The 14,154-nt window shown below is 43.3% G+C and overlaps 1 protein-coding gene across 1 annotated transcript; it reads right to left on the bottom strand.

The window, feature by feature from the left end:
* Positions 1–10,824: 10,824 nt before the first annotated feature.
* LOC123396762 (protein FLUORESCENT IN BLUE LIGHT, chloroplastic) lies at positions 10,825–13,609 on the bottom strand. Its single transcript, XM_045091599.1, has 5 exons — positions 13,454–13,609; positions 12,975–13,099; positions 12,600–12,756; positions 11,579–11,899; positions 10,825–11,297 (listed from the first exon to the last, which is right to left on the bottom strand). The coding sequence occupies exons 1-5, from the start codon at positions 13,563–13,565 to the stop codon at positions 11,095–11,097; spliced, it is 918 nt and encodes a 305-aa protein (XP_044947534.1). The 5' UTR covers positions 13,566–13,609; the 3' UTR covers positions 10,825–11,094.
* Between the last annotated feature and the right edge of the window lie 545 nt (positions 13,610–14,154).

Consider the following 14,154-nt stretch of genomic DNA (forward strand, 5'->3'; position numbering starts at 1 on the left):
TCAAGGTTTTCACCTACTTTTGAACATAGTGCATCATTTTGTGCTTCCTCATACAGGACTTTCTGCTCAAGGAGTTCATTTCTCTCCTTCTCCTTAGTGACGAGGGTTTCGAGTTCCTTGATGGTATTGGTGTGCTTACTCACCATTTCCATAAGTATGTGAAACATAGTGAGCTTCTTTCCTTTAAGAGAGCACATAAATTTGTTTATTTTAGCAAACATGGGATGATCTAAGTCATTATCCTCATAGTGATCTTCCGCATCAAGATACTCATCAGAAGGAGTAGAAGCTAGATTGAAAGAGTTTAACCGTGAAGTTACCTTAACCTTATCATGGGAGCTTTGGTCTTCCTCATCTCCCATGGCAGTCTTTGCCATCAAACACTTGTGAGCGTTGCCCTTGTAGTCCTTCATATAGTTGTAGTGAACAACATCACCACTTTTGTTGACTAGCCTCAAGGTGCTTTGTGTATCTTGAGCTACTCCGGCAACTCCACCAACATCTTCTGGATCTGATTCTTCTTGTGCAACCATTGCTCTTCCATATGTCCTCTTGAACTTGGAGTTCATAGGGTTTGGCAACTTCTTCTTTACAAGGGTCTTTGGAAACCTTGGTTTGTCTTCTCTCTTCTCATAAGGGCAGTCATTGGAGAAGTGGTTGGTTTCCTCACAGTTATAGCATTTCCTTACCTTCTTCTTTGGGAATCTTCCCTTGAACTTTCCTGCACTGAACTTCTTTACAAAGAGAGCAATGTCCTCATAAGATGGGCTTTCATCAGAGTCAACATCATCACCATCTTCGCAGTCATCATCACCCTCTTCTTCTTCACTTTCTTCTTCGTCACATTCATGCTTGGCTTTCAAAGCAAGATTGATCTTTGATGTTGAAGTGCCATGCATGGCTAGGTGCTTTGTTGCATTTGCCTTTGACTCTTCAAATAATTGGAAGGTGGATATGATGTCATCCGGAGTCATTTCTTTGAACCCATGATGCTGCCGCATGTCCCATACCATTTGATGGTGATTCGAAGCAAGAGCGTGAAGTAACTTGTCCACAAGAAATCTCTTGGTCAGATTGAAGCCATCTTGCGTCTTGTCACAGTCACATGACTCAATGTCTGCGGCGAGAGTCATGAGCCGTTCTAGTAGTTGCTTGGGAGATTCACCCTTTTCCATACAGAAATTCTGTAATTGCCCCTTGGCAATTTCATATTGAGCAAGCCGAAGAGTGGAGGTACCGGTCTTGGTCCTTATGATGCTGTCCCACAGTTCCTTGGCACTTGTGATGTGAATGTATGGTCTTCGTTGCTTGTCATTCATTTCTTTTCTTATGCACATGATCACAGTGTCATTGAGATGCTTGTCATAAGTTTCTCTGGGCGTGAGGCACCTTGGATCTACAGGATTGTACCCATGCTCGAGGATGTCCAGCATCTCATCATTGGCGTACCTAAGATGATCCTGCATACCAACTCTCCACAAAGCAAATCAGAATTGTCATCAAGCAAGGGAGGTTTTCCTCCAGGATTGTACTTAGGTTTCTCAATTTGAGATCTAGCATAAAGCCATGGAACACTGGTTTGGTTCCTCTCCGGAGGTGGTTGGCCAAATGAAGTACCGTGCACATGGGGCCCTGAGGCCCTCGGGGACGTGGTTGTCCCCGTGGTTAGTGATGCTAGTATCATTTGGACCATGGCCTCAAGAGAAGCATCATGCTCCTCTTTTTGCTAGGCAAGGGCCCGTTCCAGGTCCTCAGAGGTGAAAGACTTGACTTCCGAGGAAGTCCCGTCCCTCTGCACTGGAGCTACCATAGCTGGATCCACGTCCATCTCGCTCTAGGGCGGTTAAGCCACACAAATAGAGCACGAGGCTCTGATACCAATTGAAAAGGATCGAGATGGACCTAGAGGGCGGGGGGTGAATAGGTACAAATCCAAATTTTAATAATTACTTAGCAATTTTAGGCTAAAGTGCGGAATATGAGTGTAAGCCTAATAATTGCTATGACAAAGTGTAAGCTATTTGGAGTGAAGTAAGACAAGCGGTAAACAATAATCAAATACAAGTATGTAATAAGGATTAACACAAGTAGAGAGTTAGGGTTAGGAATAACCAAAACTCCGAGAGAGACAAGGATGTATCCCGGTGTTCACTTCCTTGGAGGGAAGCTACGTCACCGTTAGAGGGGCGGATGTTACCACGAAGGCACACCAACGCCACGAAGGCTCACCCTATTCTCCCTTTGAGATAACTCCACGAAGGCGTTTCTCAACCACTAGCAGTAAGCCTTGAGGTGGCTTCCAAACCTTCACAAACTTTCCGGGGGATATCACAATGGTTTGATTCCTCTCCGAAGACTCCTACCGCCTAGGAGTCTCCAACCTCCAAGAGTAACAAGATCCCGGGGATTGCTCAAAACTTGCTCAAATCACAAATCACTTTGGTGGGAAGGAGGAGAGGGAGACGATCTATCTTTTGATTGGAACAACACTCAAAGGGACTCACAAATGCTCTTGGGATCTAGGATTTGGTGTAGACAAGAGTGAGTGAGAGGAAAGGTGTTCTTGGGTGTATTCTAGCTGTGTTGAACAACCTTTCACGAGGTGGGAGAAGATTATATATAGTGGAGAGTGAAATCCAGCCGTTGGAGGTGCTTTAAGTCATAGAGGGTCCGCACGTCCGACAGTTGCCGGAAGTCCGGGCGTCCGCGAGGGGTCGAACGTCCGACACGGGTCGGTCGTCCGAGGCCTGTAGATACGACTGAACCTATTTTGAATTTATCAGCGACCGTACGTCCGACAGGGGTCGGTCATCTCAGGCCTGTAGATACGACTGAACCTATGTTGAATTTATCAGCGACCGGACGTCCGGAGAGGACCGGAAATCCGAGTTATACAGCTCAACTTCTACTGGTGGTAGGTTCCGGATTTCCGACGGGGGTCGGACGTCCGGAGGGAGCCGGATTTCCGAGTTATAGAACTCAACTTCTACTGGTGCAGGCTTCCGGATTTCCGGGGCTTGGCCGGACGTCCGGCCCTCGGATGTCCGGAGGGAGCCGGATTTCCGAGTTATATGCCTCACAAACTTCTGGTGAAGGGCTGCGGATTTCCGAAGCCTGTCGGTCGTCCGGCCCTCGGACGTCCGGAGGGAGCCGGATGTCCGAGGCAATAGACCTGTTTTGAATTGAGAACAGAGTGGAGAGTATGTGATGTTGGGTATGATAGTAGAGATCCCTATACTCAATATCAGTAAACTCAAAAGGCTACTCTACATCATCTTTTCTTAATCCCGAGCCTTCTCGAAATATAAATCCCCAATCTTTTCAGACAACCTTTGGCACATAATTCTCAATCTACTAAAGTACTTGCCATCCTGAGATACACTCAACAAATAGGATTAGTTTCCTATGTATGTGCTGTCATTAACACCAAAAGTCGATTAGGGGCATATCATGCACTTTCAACTTATTTCGGGACGGAGGGAGTATTATATTTCCTTGTTAATGATAATCATTTATTATCCATGCAAGAATTGTATTGATTGGAAGCTCATATACATGTGTGGATACATAGATAACACACTGTCCCTAGTGAGCCTCTAGTTGACTAGCTCGTTGATCAAAGATGGTCAAGGTTTCCTGGCCATAGACAAGTATTGTCACTTGATAACGGGATCACACCATTAGGAGAAAGATGTGATGGACAAGACCCAAACTATGAACGTAGCATATGATCGTGTCAGTTTATTACTACTGTTTTCTGCATGTCAATGTATCTGTTCCTATGACCATGAGATCATGCCACTCCCGGACAACGGAGGAATACCTTGTGTGTATCAAACGCCACAACGTAGCTGGGTGACTATAAATGTGCTCTACAGGTATCTCCAAAGGTGTATGTTTGGGTTGGCATGAATCAAGACTGGGATTTGTCACTCCGTGTGACGGAGAGGTATCTCAGGGCCCACTCGGTAATACAACATCACAACAAGCCCTGCAAGCAATGTGACTAAGGATTTAGCCACATGATCTTGTATTACAGAACGAGTAAAGAGACTTGCCGGTAATGAGATTGAACTAGGTATAGAGATACCGACGATCGAATCTCGGGCAAGTAACATACCTATTGGTATAAATGCGTGAAGAAACTTCATGCGGATGGATTGTTTAGACTCACTTGATTTTAAATCACTTGAGACATGCAAATCATGCCACATGGGCAAGATGACTGAAGGCCTCGTTTTGAGTAAGATGGAACGAGTGACTTGTTGGAAATAATACATTTTGATGTATGCAGTCCAATGAGTGCTGAGGCACAAAGTGGATATCGTTATGTTATTACTTCAGTGATGATTTGAGTAGATACCAGTGTATTTGCTTGATGAATTACAAGTCTGAAATATTGAAAAGTTCAAGCAATTTCAGAGTGAAGTTGAAGATCGTCATGACAAGAGGATAATATGTCTACAATGTGACCGAGGAGGTAAATATATATCTGAGTTGCGAGTTTGGTAAACATTTAAGACACTGTGAAAAATTGTTTCACAACTCATGCAACCTCGAACACCATAGTGTGATGGTGTGTCCAAACGTCATAGCCGCACCCTATTGGATATGGTGCATACTATGATGTCTCTTATCGAATTACCACTATCGTTTTTTCGGTTAGGCATTAGAGACAACCACATTCACTTTAAATAGGGCACCACGTAATTCCGTTGAGATGACACCGTATGAACTATGGTTTGGAGAAACCTAAGTTGTCATTTCTTAGAAGTTTGGGGCTGCGACACTTATGTGAAAAAGTTTTAGCCTCATAAGTTCGAACACAAAGTGAATAAATGCATCTTCATAGGATACCCAAAACAGTTGGGAATACCTCCTATCTTAGATTCGAAAGCAAAGTGTTTGTTTCCAGAAAAGGGTCCTTTCTCAAGAAAGGGTTTCTCTCGAAAGAATTGAGTGGGAGGATGGTGGAAACTTGATGAGCTTATTGACCCGCCACTTCAACCAATGAGTAGCAGTGTGCAGGAAGAAGTTCCTGTGGCGCCTACACCAGTTGAAGTGGAAGCTGATGACGGTGATCATGAAGCTTCGAATCAAGTTACTACCAAACCTCATAGGTCGACAAGAAAACGTATTGCTCGAGAGTGGTACTATAATCCTGTCTTGGAGGTCATGTTGTAGGACAACAATGAACCTACGAGCTATGGAGAAGCGATGGTGGGCCCGGATTCTGACAATGGTGGAGGCCATGAAATCCGAGATAGGATCCATGTATGAAAACAAAGTGTATACTTTGTAAGAACTACTAGATGGTCGTAAGGCAATTAAGTAGAAGTGGATCTTTAAAAGGAACACGGACGATGATGGTAAATGTCACCATTAAGAAAGCTCGACTTGTCGCAAAGATGTTTCTGACAAGTTCAAGGAGTTGACTACGATGAGACTTTCTCACCCGTAGCAATGCTAAAAGTCTGTTGGAATTATGTTAGTTGTTGCTGCATTATTTATTATGAAATATTGCACATGGATGTCAAAACATTATTTCCTCGACTGTTTCCTTAAGGAAAGGTTGTATGTGATACATCCAGAAGGTTTTGTTGATCGTAAGGATGCTAACAAGTATGCAAGTTCCAAAGATCCTTCTATGAACTGGAGCAAGCATCTCGGAGTTGGAATATACACTTTGATGAGATGATCAAAGTTTTTGGGTTTATACAAAGTTTATGAGAAACTTGTATTTCCAAGAAAGTGAGTTGGAGCACTGTCGAATTTCTGATGAGTATATGTGGTTGACATATTATTGATCGAAAATGATGTAGAATTTCTCAAAAACATATATGGTTGTTTGAAAAGAGTTTTTCAAAGGAAAACCTGGATTGAGCTAATTGAACATTGAGCATCAAGATCTATAGAGATAGATCAAGACGCTTGATATAACTTTCAATGAATACATACCTTGACAAGATTTTGAAGGAGTTTGAAATGGATCAGTCAAAAAAGGAGTTCTTGACTATATTGTAAGGTGTGAATTTTAGTAAGACCCAAAGCCCGACCACAGCAGAAGAAAGAGAAAGGACGAAGGTCGTCCCCTATGCCTTAGCCGTAGGCTTATAGTATGCCATGCTGTGTACCACATCTAATGTGTGCCTTGCCATGAGTTTGTCAAGGGGTACAAAGAGTGATCCAGGAATGAGTCACTGAACAACGGTCAAAGTTATCCTTAGTAACTAGTGGTCTAAGGAATTTTTCTCGATTATGGAGGTGATAAAAGAGTTCGTCGTAAAGGGTTACGTCGATGCAAGCTTTGACACTAATACGGATAACTCTGAGTAGTAAACCGGATTCGTATAGTGGAGCAGTCATTTGAAATAGTTCCAAATGGCGCATGGTAGCAGCATCTACATGATGACATAGAGATTTGTAAAGCACATCCGGATCTAAAAGGTTCAGACCCGTTGACTAAAAAACTCTCTCACAAGCAAGATATGATCAAACCCGAGAACTGTATGGGCGTTAGATACATTACAGTCACATAGAGATGCGAACTAGATTATTCACTCTAGTGCAAGTGGAAGACTATTGGAAATATGCCCTAGAGGCAATAATAATTGGTTATTATTATATTTCCTTATTCATGATAATCTTTTATTATCCATGCTAGAATTGTATTGATTGGAAACTCAAATACATGTGTGGATACATACACAACACACTGTCCCTAGTGAGCCTCTAGTTGACTAGCTCGTTGATCAAAGATGGTCAATGTTTCTTGGCCATAGACAAGTGTTGTCACTTGATAACGGGATCACATCATTAGGAGAATGATGTGATGGACAAGACGCAAACTATGAACATAGCATATGATCGTGCCAGTTTATTGCTACTATTTTCTGCATGTCAATGTATCTGTTCCTATGACCATGAGATCATGCAACTCCCGGACCCCGGAGGAATACCTTGTGTGTATCAAATGTCACAACGTAACTGGGTGACTATAAAGGTGCTCTACAGGTATCTCCTAAGGTGTCTATTGGGTTGGCGTGAATCAAGACTGGGATTTGTCACTCCGTGTGACGGAGAGGTATCTCAGGGCCCACTCGGTAATACAACATCACAACAAGCCTTGCAAGCAATGTGACTAAGGAGTTAGTCACGAGGTCTTGTATTACGGAATGAGTAAAGTTACTTGCCGGTAACGAGATTGAACTAGGTATAGAGATACCGACGATCGAATCTCGGGAAAGTAACATACCGAAGGACAAAGGGAACAAAATGGGGGTTAACTGAATCCTTGACATAGAGGTTCAACCAATAAAGATCTTCGTAGAATATGTAAGAGCCAATATGAGCATCTAGGTCCCGCTATTGGTTATTGACCGGAGAGTGTCTCGGTCATGTTTGCATAGTTCTCGAACCCGCAAGGTCTGCACACTTAAGGTTTGGTGACGATTTGGTATTAATGAGTTATGTGTGGTAGTAATCGAAAGTTGCTCGGAGTCCCAGATGAGATCCCGGACGTCACGAGGAGCTCCGGAATGGTCCTGAGGTAAAGATTTATATATGAGAAGTCATATTTTGGCTACGGAAAAGTTTCGGGTTTTTTCGGTATTGTACCGGGAAGCTTCTAGAAGGTTTTGGAAACTTCCGGAGGAGTTTGGAAGTCCACCAAGGGTTCCACCACGTCTCAAGGGTTTGCATGGGGTGAGGGGAGACGTCGTGGCCTTATTGGGCCAAGCGCACAAGTCCCTCAAGGCCCATGTAATTGGGAAAGGTGGAAAGTCCACCTTTATATGGAAGGGAAGGAAGGGGGCTAGGATTTCACCTCCTCCCCCCTTGGCTACGTCCCTCCACCTATTTAGGATAGTAAAACTGAACCACTTCCCAGCCCTCTCACGTCATGTACGTTTTTGGTCGTTGATTTCCATTATTGACCGTCCTTGGCCGTTAGATCTAAGCTGCAGTCCCGCCTGGGCCACCACTGCGGTTTCACGGACCGAATGTCCTAAAGGGCCGCTACTCCCGAGGAAAAATCGGAGCCCTGTGATTAATTGGGCCGCAACCAGTCCATTTAGTTCCATCGCTCTCTGTCGGTCCGGTGAGCAGCATCAAAAAGAAAAGAAAACACAAAAGGCGACCTATCCTCTTCCCACCTCTCCTCCCTAGCGACGGCGATCGGCGAACGATGATGCCAGCCTCCCCCAGTAGCTCCTTTTGCCCATCGCCATCCTCTATGCCGGTTGGATCCTGCATCTCCCCATAAACCAGCCACGGCCCTTCACTTTGCGGCCTCAGTTCACCTTACTGTGCCGCCAGAACACCAGTCGCCTCCAGGTTGCCGCCTCTCTGGACCAGATCCTACACGCGCTCAGGTGATCATATTGTTAGCCCAGCGACCAGTTCGTTGGTGCCAACACACGCGCTACTTATTTCTGGTTCTCAATTGTCAACCAATACAGCTGTGGTTCCTCAATAATCTGGCTCCCTTTCAATACATCCATAGATCCTTAATCATCAATCTGACTCCCTTTCTCCTGCACCGAGGTCTATGTTCAAGTCCTAATTACTACACTGAGGTGCTTCCAGATTTTAATTTCTAAATCCATGCTTTTTATAGCTGTTATTTCTAGACTGTACCAGCCGGCGTTGAACTGCATACCACGTCAATAGTTGTGCATTCACAGGATGTCAATGGTGCCAGGCTACCAGCGAGGTTTACTTCATATGATTCAATCAATTTCTTTTGTTCTAAAGATCTGGTTGACTAACTTAAGCGTAATGATGATCTGTGCGTTATGCAGACAGTTGATGAGGTATGTGCTCACAATGTCAACCATGGTTGTTTTTTGTTTACTGCTTTGCCCACCATTTTATTCCAGGTTGGAAGTAACATAACGTAAATTAATGAAAGAATACATGGCTTGTCAAGCTTGCACACAATGTCATCTGGTCTTTTACATCCACTATTAATGGCAGCCGAGACGCACCACTTGCTGGTGCCTGATAATGGAAGGTGTGCTACCAATTAATTCATGCGTCTATTTATGCTCCCTCATGTCCTGCTGTCTCCTCTCTTCTTTCTGTAGCAATACTGCTTCTCTGATCAACTAGATTGCCCCTCCTCCATCTTTAACCTAGCTGCAGATGTTTCCTCCCCATCACACAATCCCTACTCTACCCAATGGTTCAACTCAGGTTCAGTACGATTTCGTGACGCTGTTTTTATCTTTGTAGTTGCAGGCCATGTCAGTCTATGTGCTTGGTGTTTGTTTTGCTATATTGGTTTGGGGAAATTTTCAGCTCACGAGTGGCAATGGCTATCCGCCCTGCTCTACCGAAGCCGGCGAACAACATGCGATAGAAAATCAGCATGCCGTAAACTCAGATCAGATGGATTATATCAACCATTTAATTCTCCCTTGACTTCATGATGAATAATTGCCCGTACATGTCCATTTTATGCAGAAGCAGATGGAATGGAATTGTTCAGTTCATGTTCAATCCCTGAATTAATGCACATGAACGGCACCCTTCGATTGATTCGGTCATCAGGTAATTATTCTGATCATTTGACACTTTGAATATCAATTTTAGCAAATATTTTTAATGCAAGAGCATGGATTTATTGCAGTTTATGGCGCTTGTCAATCGTTCTATAGCTTATATATGTGACTAGATCCAACGACCTCCGATGGAGCCTACACCATCTCATTTTTTGATACCTTCCTCGGTGATATATCATCTTTCTCTCACTTTCTTCGCAAATCCAAGGGTGTCAAAATATTTTGTATCGGTGGTTGTAAAATCTATGTACAAGTATGTCATTGATCTCTAGATATAGGTATGTTATCTCGATTCTGAATGTTAATAATTTTTGTTCCTCCCTAAATATGCATCGGTCAGTCTATGTAATTACATATAAATTACATATAAACTTTGACCAAGTAGAAATTTGATAAAATATATATTGAGGGACAATTCAAATTTTCTCATGTTTGTACCGTTAGAGTTTACAGATATTTATATATATAGTTTCCAATAGATGGGCGCCGCAACGCGCGTCATCAACGATCTAGTATATAGATAGGAGGGGGCTCCCCAAGAGCACACACGAAGCCCTTGGCACGCATCTCTCTCCCTAGATCGTTTTCTCCTCCGTTTGCAGTTTCGGTAGCGCTAGGCGTAGCCCTGCCAGGATAGCACCATCACAACCGCCACCATGTCGTCATGTTGCCGAAGAACTCATCTACTACTCCGCCCTCGCTCGCTGGATCGAGGAGGCGAAGACGTCATCGAGCTGTACATGTGCTGAACGCGGAGGTGTTGTCCGTTTGGCGCTTGATCGGGAGATCATGGTACGAATCGCGATTGGATTGCGAAGATGTACCACCACATCAACCGCGTTCGTTAACGCTTACGCTTAGCGATTTACAAGGGTATGTGGATCCAATCTCTCCTCTCGTAGATGGTCATCACCATGGATAGATCTTGTGTGCGCGTAGATTTTTTTTTTTCCCGTGTGACGTTCCCCAACACACACCGCTTACACTTGTGACACAACACCTTTTTCTTTGTCTTCCCTATCCCATGTCCTTTCCTCCCTAGCTCATCCTTGACCAAAAAACCTTCACCATGAGAGACTTTTACTGCGTTCTTCTTTCTCATATCATAAGGTCCTGAACTATCACGTTTTCCAAACTACGTTCAGTTACAAACTTTTTCCCAATAACAGAAAGTATGCCCAATCTGTATTTGTTTCCATATGCAGTGCATACAAATATGAGAAGTGGAAAAGGAACTGCAAACAAATTAAGGGACAGGCAGTGACTGGTTGAGGTATTTAGTTAAAATTTTCATGTCGGAGAGCTCAATTTCGCCTGTACTTACATTAAGCTATCACTACCAAAATAATTACACAGCATGCTGCTGACCCAAATGATCTCACATAATTCAGGGGAAACAACTTAAAAATATAACAAACCAGAGTTTTTTGTTGTTGCCAGGAACTGCACATCTACAGAACACCATATCACTAGTGAAGAACAAAAAGTTTAGCCGTGTTTGCGTTCTCACAGGTAGCACAGACACACTGTTTCAGTCATTCTCCAATCTTGCAATGTACTCATCGTAGAACTTGCCTGCCTTCTCGAGCTCACCAACTTCAGTGTAGCAATCGGCTATTGCCCCGTATGCCTCAGTGACACCTGAATCCTCTCCAGTCATCTTGGAGATACTGAGAACCATGGAGTGGTACTTTATTGCTTCCTTGTAATTCCCTTGTCTTTGCAATGATGCTCCTGATGAACGTAAAGGACTTCCATCAGTTGGATTTCACAAAAGCAAAGTAAAATGGGCATCACACTGTTTGCAGTTAGTAATGCTACTCTGTTTATACAATTCAGTTTGTTATGGTGAAATTGTATTTACATTATCATGTTCAAACTACCATTGGCATGTTCAGAAGGGAGGCAAATTCTGCTGAGCTCTCTAGGCAACAAAGGACGCATCAAAGCACAATCAGTTTAAAATGTGCATACGAGCAAATGATAAATGAAATTCATGCCAAACAATGACGGACCTAATCCTCGCGCCGCCTTCTTCTCTTCAACATGATCACCCAAAGATTGTGCAAGATCAAGAGCTGCCTTAAACTCGGAAAATGCCTTGTCTGGAGCTTGGTTTCTTAGGTAGTTCTTCCCAGTCCTCAGATATGTGATCAGGCGCTGTTTGTGAGGATCAACAATGACTTCTGATTCTGGTATCTTACTAGCAGCCGGTGCATAGCTCAAAGCAGGAGCGTAGGATTCAATCTTGGCTTGTCTTCTCAGTGAAGCATTTATCTGACGTAGCTGATCGTTAAGCTTTTTAAGTTCCCCTTTCCTTTGTCTCGCAAGCAGCCCTACAGGGTTTCTAAATCATTCAATCGAAAGTAGGAAATGTTGCACCTCCCAAGAGACAAACATATTACAGAAACTTGCAGAATAACCAATGGAAAATAAACAGTATGAAGTAACTACCGAATGTCATTTTCTGTACAAACAAGAGCATGATGGAAAACAGCCATCACAAAAGAAACTGTCATTGGCAGAAATAGTCATATAGGCAAAAGCTAACTGCACGTCTGCACCATGCTTGAAAAGCTGAAAGAATTCCGGTCTTTAAGGATACATACACATTTTTTTCATGTAATAAATAATAAGCAAAAAGACAAACGTGAATGTGAGTTTGTCTTTGGTTTTCTTGAGTTGTACATGCACCATGTCTTTGGTTTCGTTGAGTTGTAGCTTGTGCCTTCTCGGTGCTCTCCTTCTAATACAATATAACTCACACTTTGGGGCGCTTTTGGAGAAAAAAAACTTTATAAGGCTGTAGATTAGATTTCTACGCCTCCCAGAAGTTGTCAGCATTTCAAGTTTTGCGTCTTTTTTTAGTGCTTCAGATATTCATAATCGCTTAAGATGTTGATGAAGCATCAGAAAAAAAAACTATATATAAGGAAAAACAATTGTGTAGTGTTGGGCTAAAACTTAAAGGTACTTTGCTAGCCACAAACGCTTTCCTACGTGCAAAGATCCTTTTAGCCCACAATGTGATATTACCTCCAACTGTAGCACCGACCATGGCTATCGCAAACAGCAGTGGCATGTTAGGAAGAGAGTACCCAGGGTCACATTGTTCTGCCAAGCAACTGGGAGGCGTCACAAGCATGACAGCGCTGCTGGTCACCAATGCTTTCCCGAAACAAGATACAGCTTTCTGCAAAGAGATGCAAGTTGTATTACGTTATAGCTGAGATATCAACAAAACTGTATCTGCAAGCAGTCGAAATGGAGCTCTACTGAGAATTGAAATAACACTATGCTATCCGTTGAAACCCAAGGCACATTTCAGCTTTTATTTATGCTCAACCGATGGCACGTCTCGATTATTCGGTGATACACGCTAAAACTAGACCAAGGGACTCACCATCATACCTGAAGATCAGATGTAGACTTGATAAGGAAATGACCATGTCCATTAGCTATATCGAAGTCGTCGCTCCTAGGACGCGCCGGATCAGTTGAGGACGAGGCATATCTAGCTACCGGAAACATTCGCTCTGCGGGACAAAATTTCATCACATGCCAGCCATCGTCAAATGACATGTAGCATTAGAATAAGAAACAATCGATGTAGTAATAGTCTAGTAGGTTGTGCTGATGACAAGATTTTTGACCAAACATTTTGCACCTTAAGCGTTTGTAGGAAGTTGAATTGATGACTAGCATACCAAAATCGAACATAATAATAACAAAAATGCGTCTCCAATGACCAATCTAAAGCCGGAAAGCATTAGAGGCATGGAGGTCAAGGGGACAGTCGCCATCGCTCAGGGATGCCCCAACACTACGGTAGCGAGAGAGAGAGATATACAAGCAATAATGTAGGTGGATGGGAGGAAATGAACACTCACCTGAGGTGTCGGGGAGTACGGCGTTGAATCTCCTGGTAGATCCTCCGTGGCTTCGCCGGTACGGCGGCGACGGCGCCGCCGCCGGTGGGGAGAGACGCATGAGAAGCGGCATCCAGGAGGATAAGGAAAATCTCCTCCCCTTTGCCTTGTTGGGTGTCGCTTCGGGAAGATGATAAAGCGCTTCAGTTGTTTATTTTGCACATAAGCCCCTGAAATATTGAAATAATACGTCTTGGTTTGAATCCTCGGCACCCGGATTTTACGCAAAGAAGCACTTTTGGTCATTCACATTTAGGTGTTTTTTTAACAGAGTACATACACAAGCCCTCAAATACACGTGCATACACTCATCCTTATAAATGCACATACACATATTCTATCCCTATGAGCACCTTCGAAAGACTGAGCCGACATATCATCTTGAGATTTACGAAGTCATCGTAAACGCCTCGTCATCAACGGAAACGTCTCTTCCACTTAAAGCATATCGTCGGAAGTTTTGAAATAAATCCAGAAATAATACAAACATCAGGAACCAGGACTTGAACTCTGATAGGCTGAAGATATTATTGTCCCTCTAACCATTCAATCACAAACTGGTTTGCACATTCGGTTTTGTCGTAGATTGAAAAAACAAAAAAACTGTTGTGAACCGTGAAATATGGAAAAGCAACCGTGAGTTGAGAACTAAAAGATAGAAG

Source organism: Hordeum vulgare, chromosome 5H, assembly GCF_904849725.1.
Source record: "Hordeum vulgare subsp. vulgare chromosome 5H, MorexV3_pseudomolecules_assembly, whole genome shotgun sequence".
NCBI lineage: Eukaryota > Viridiplantae > Streptophyta > Magnoliopsida > Poales > Poaceae > Hordeum > Hordeum vulgare.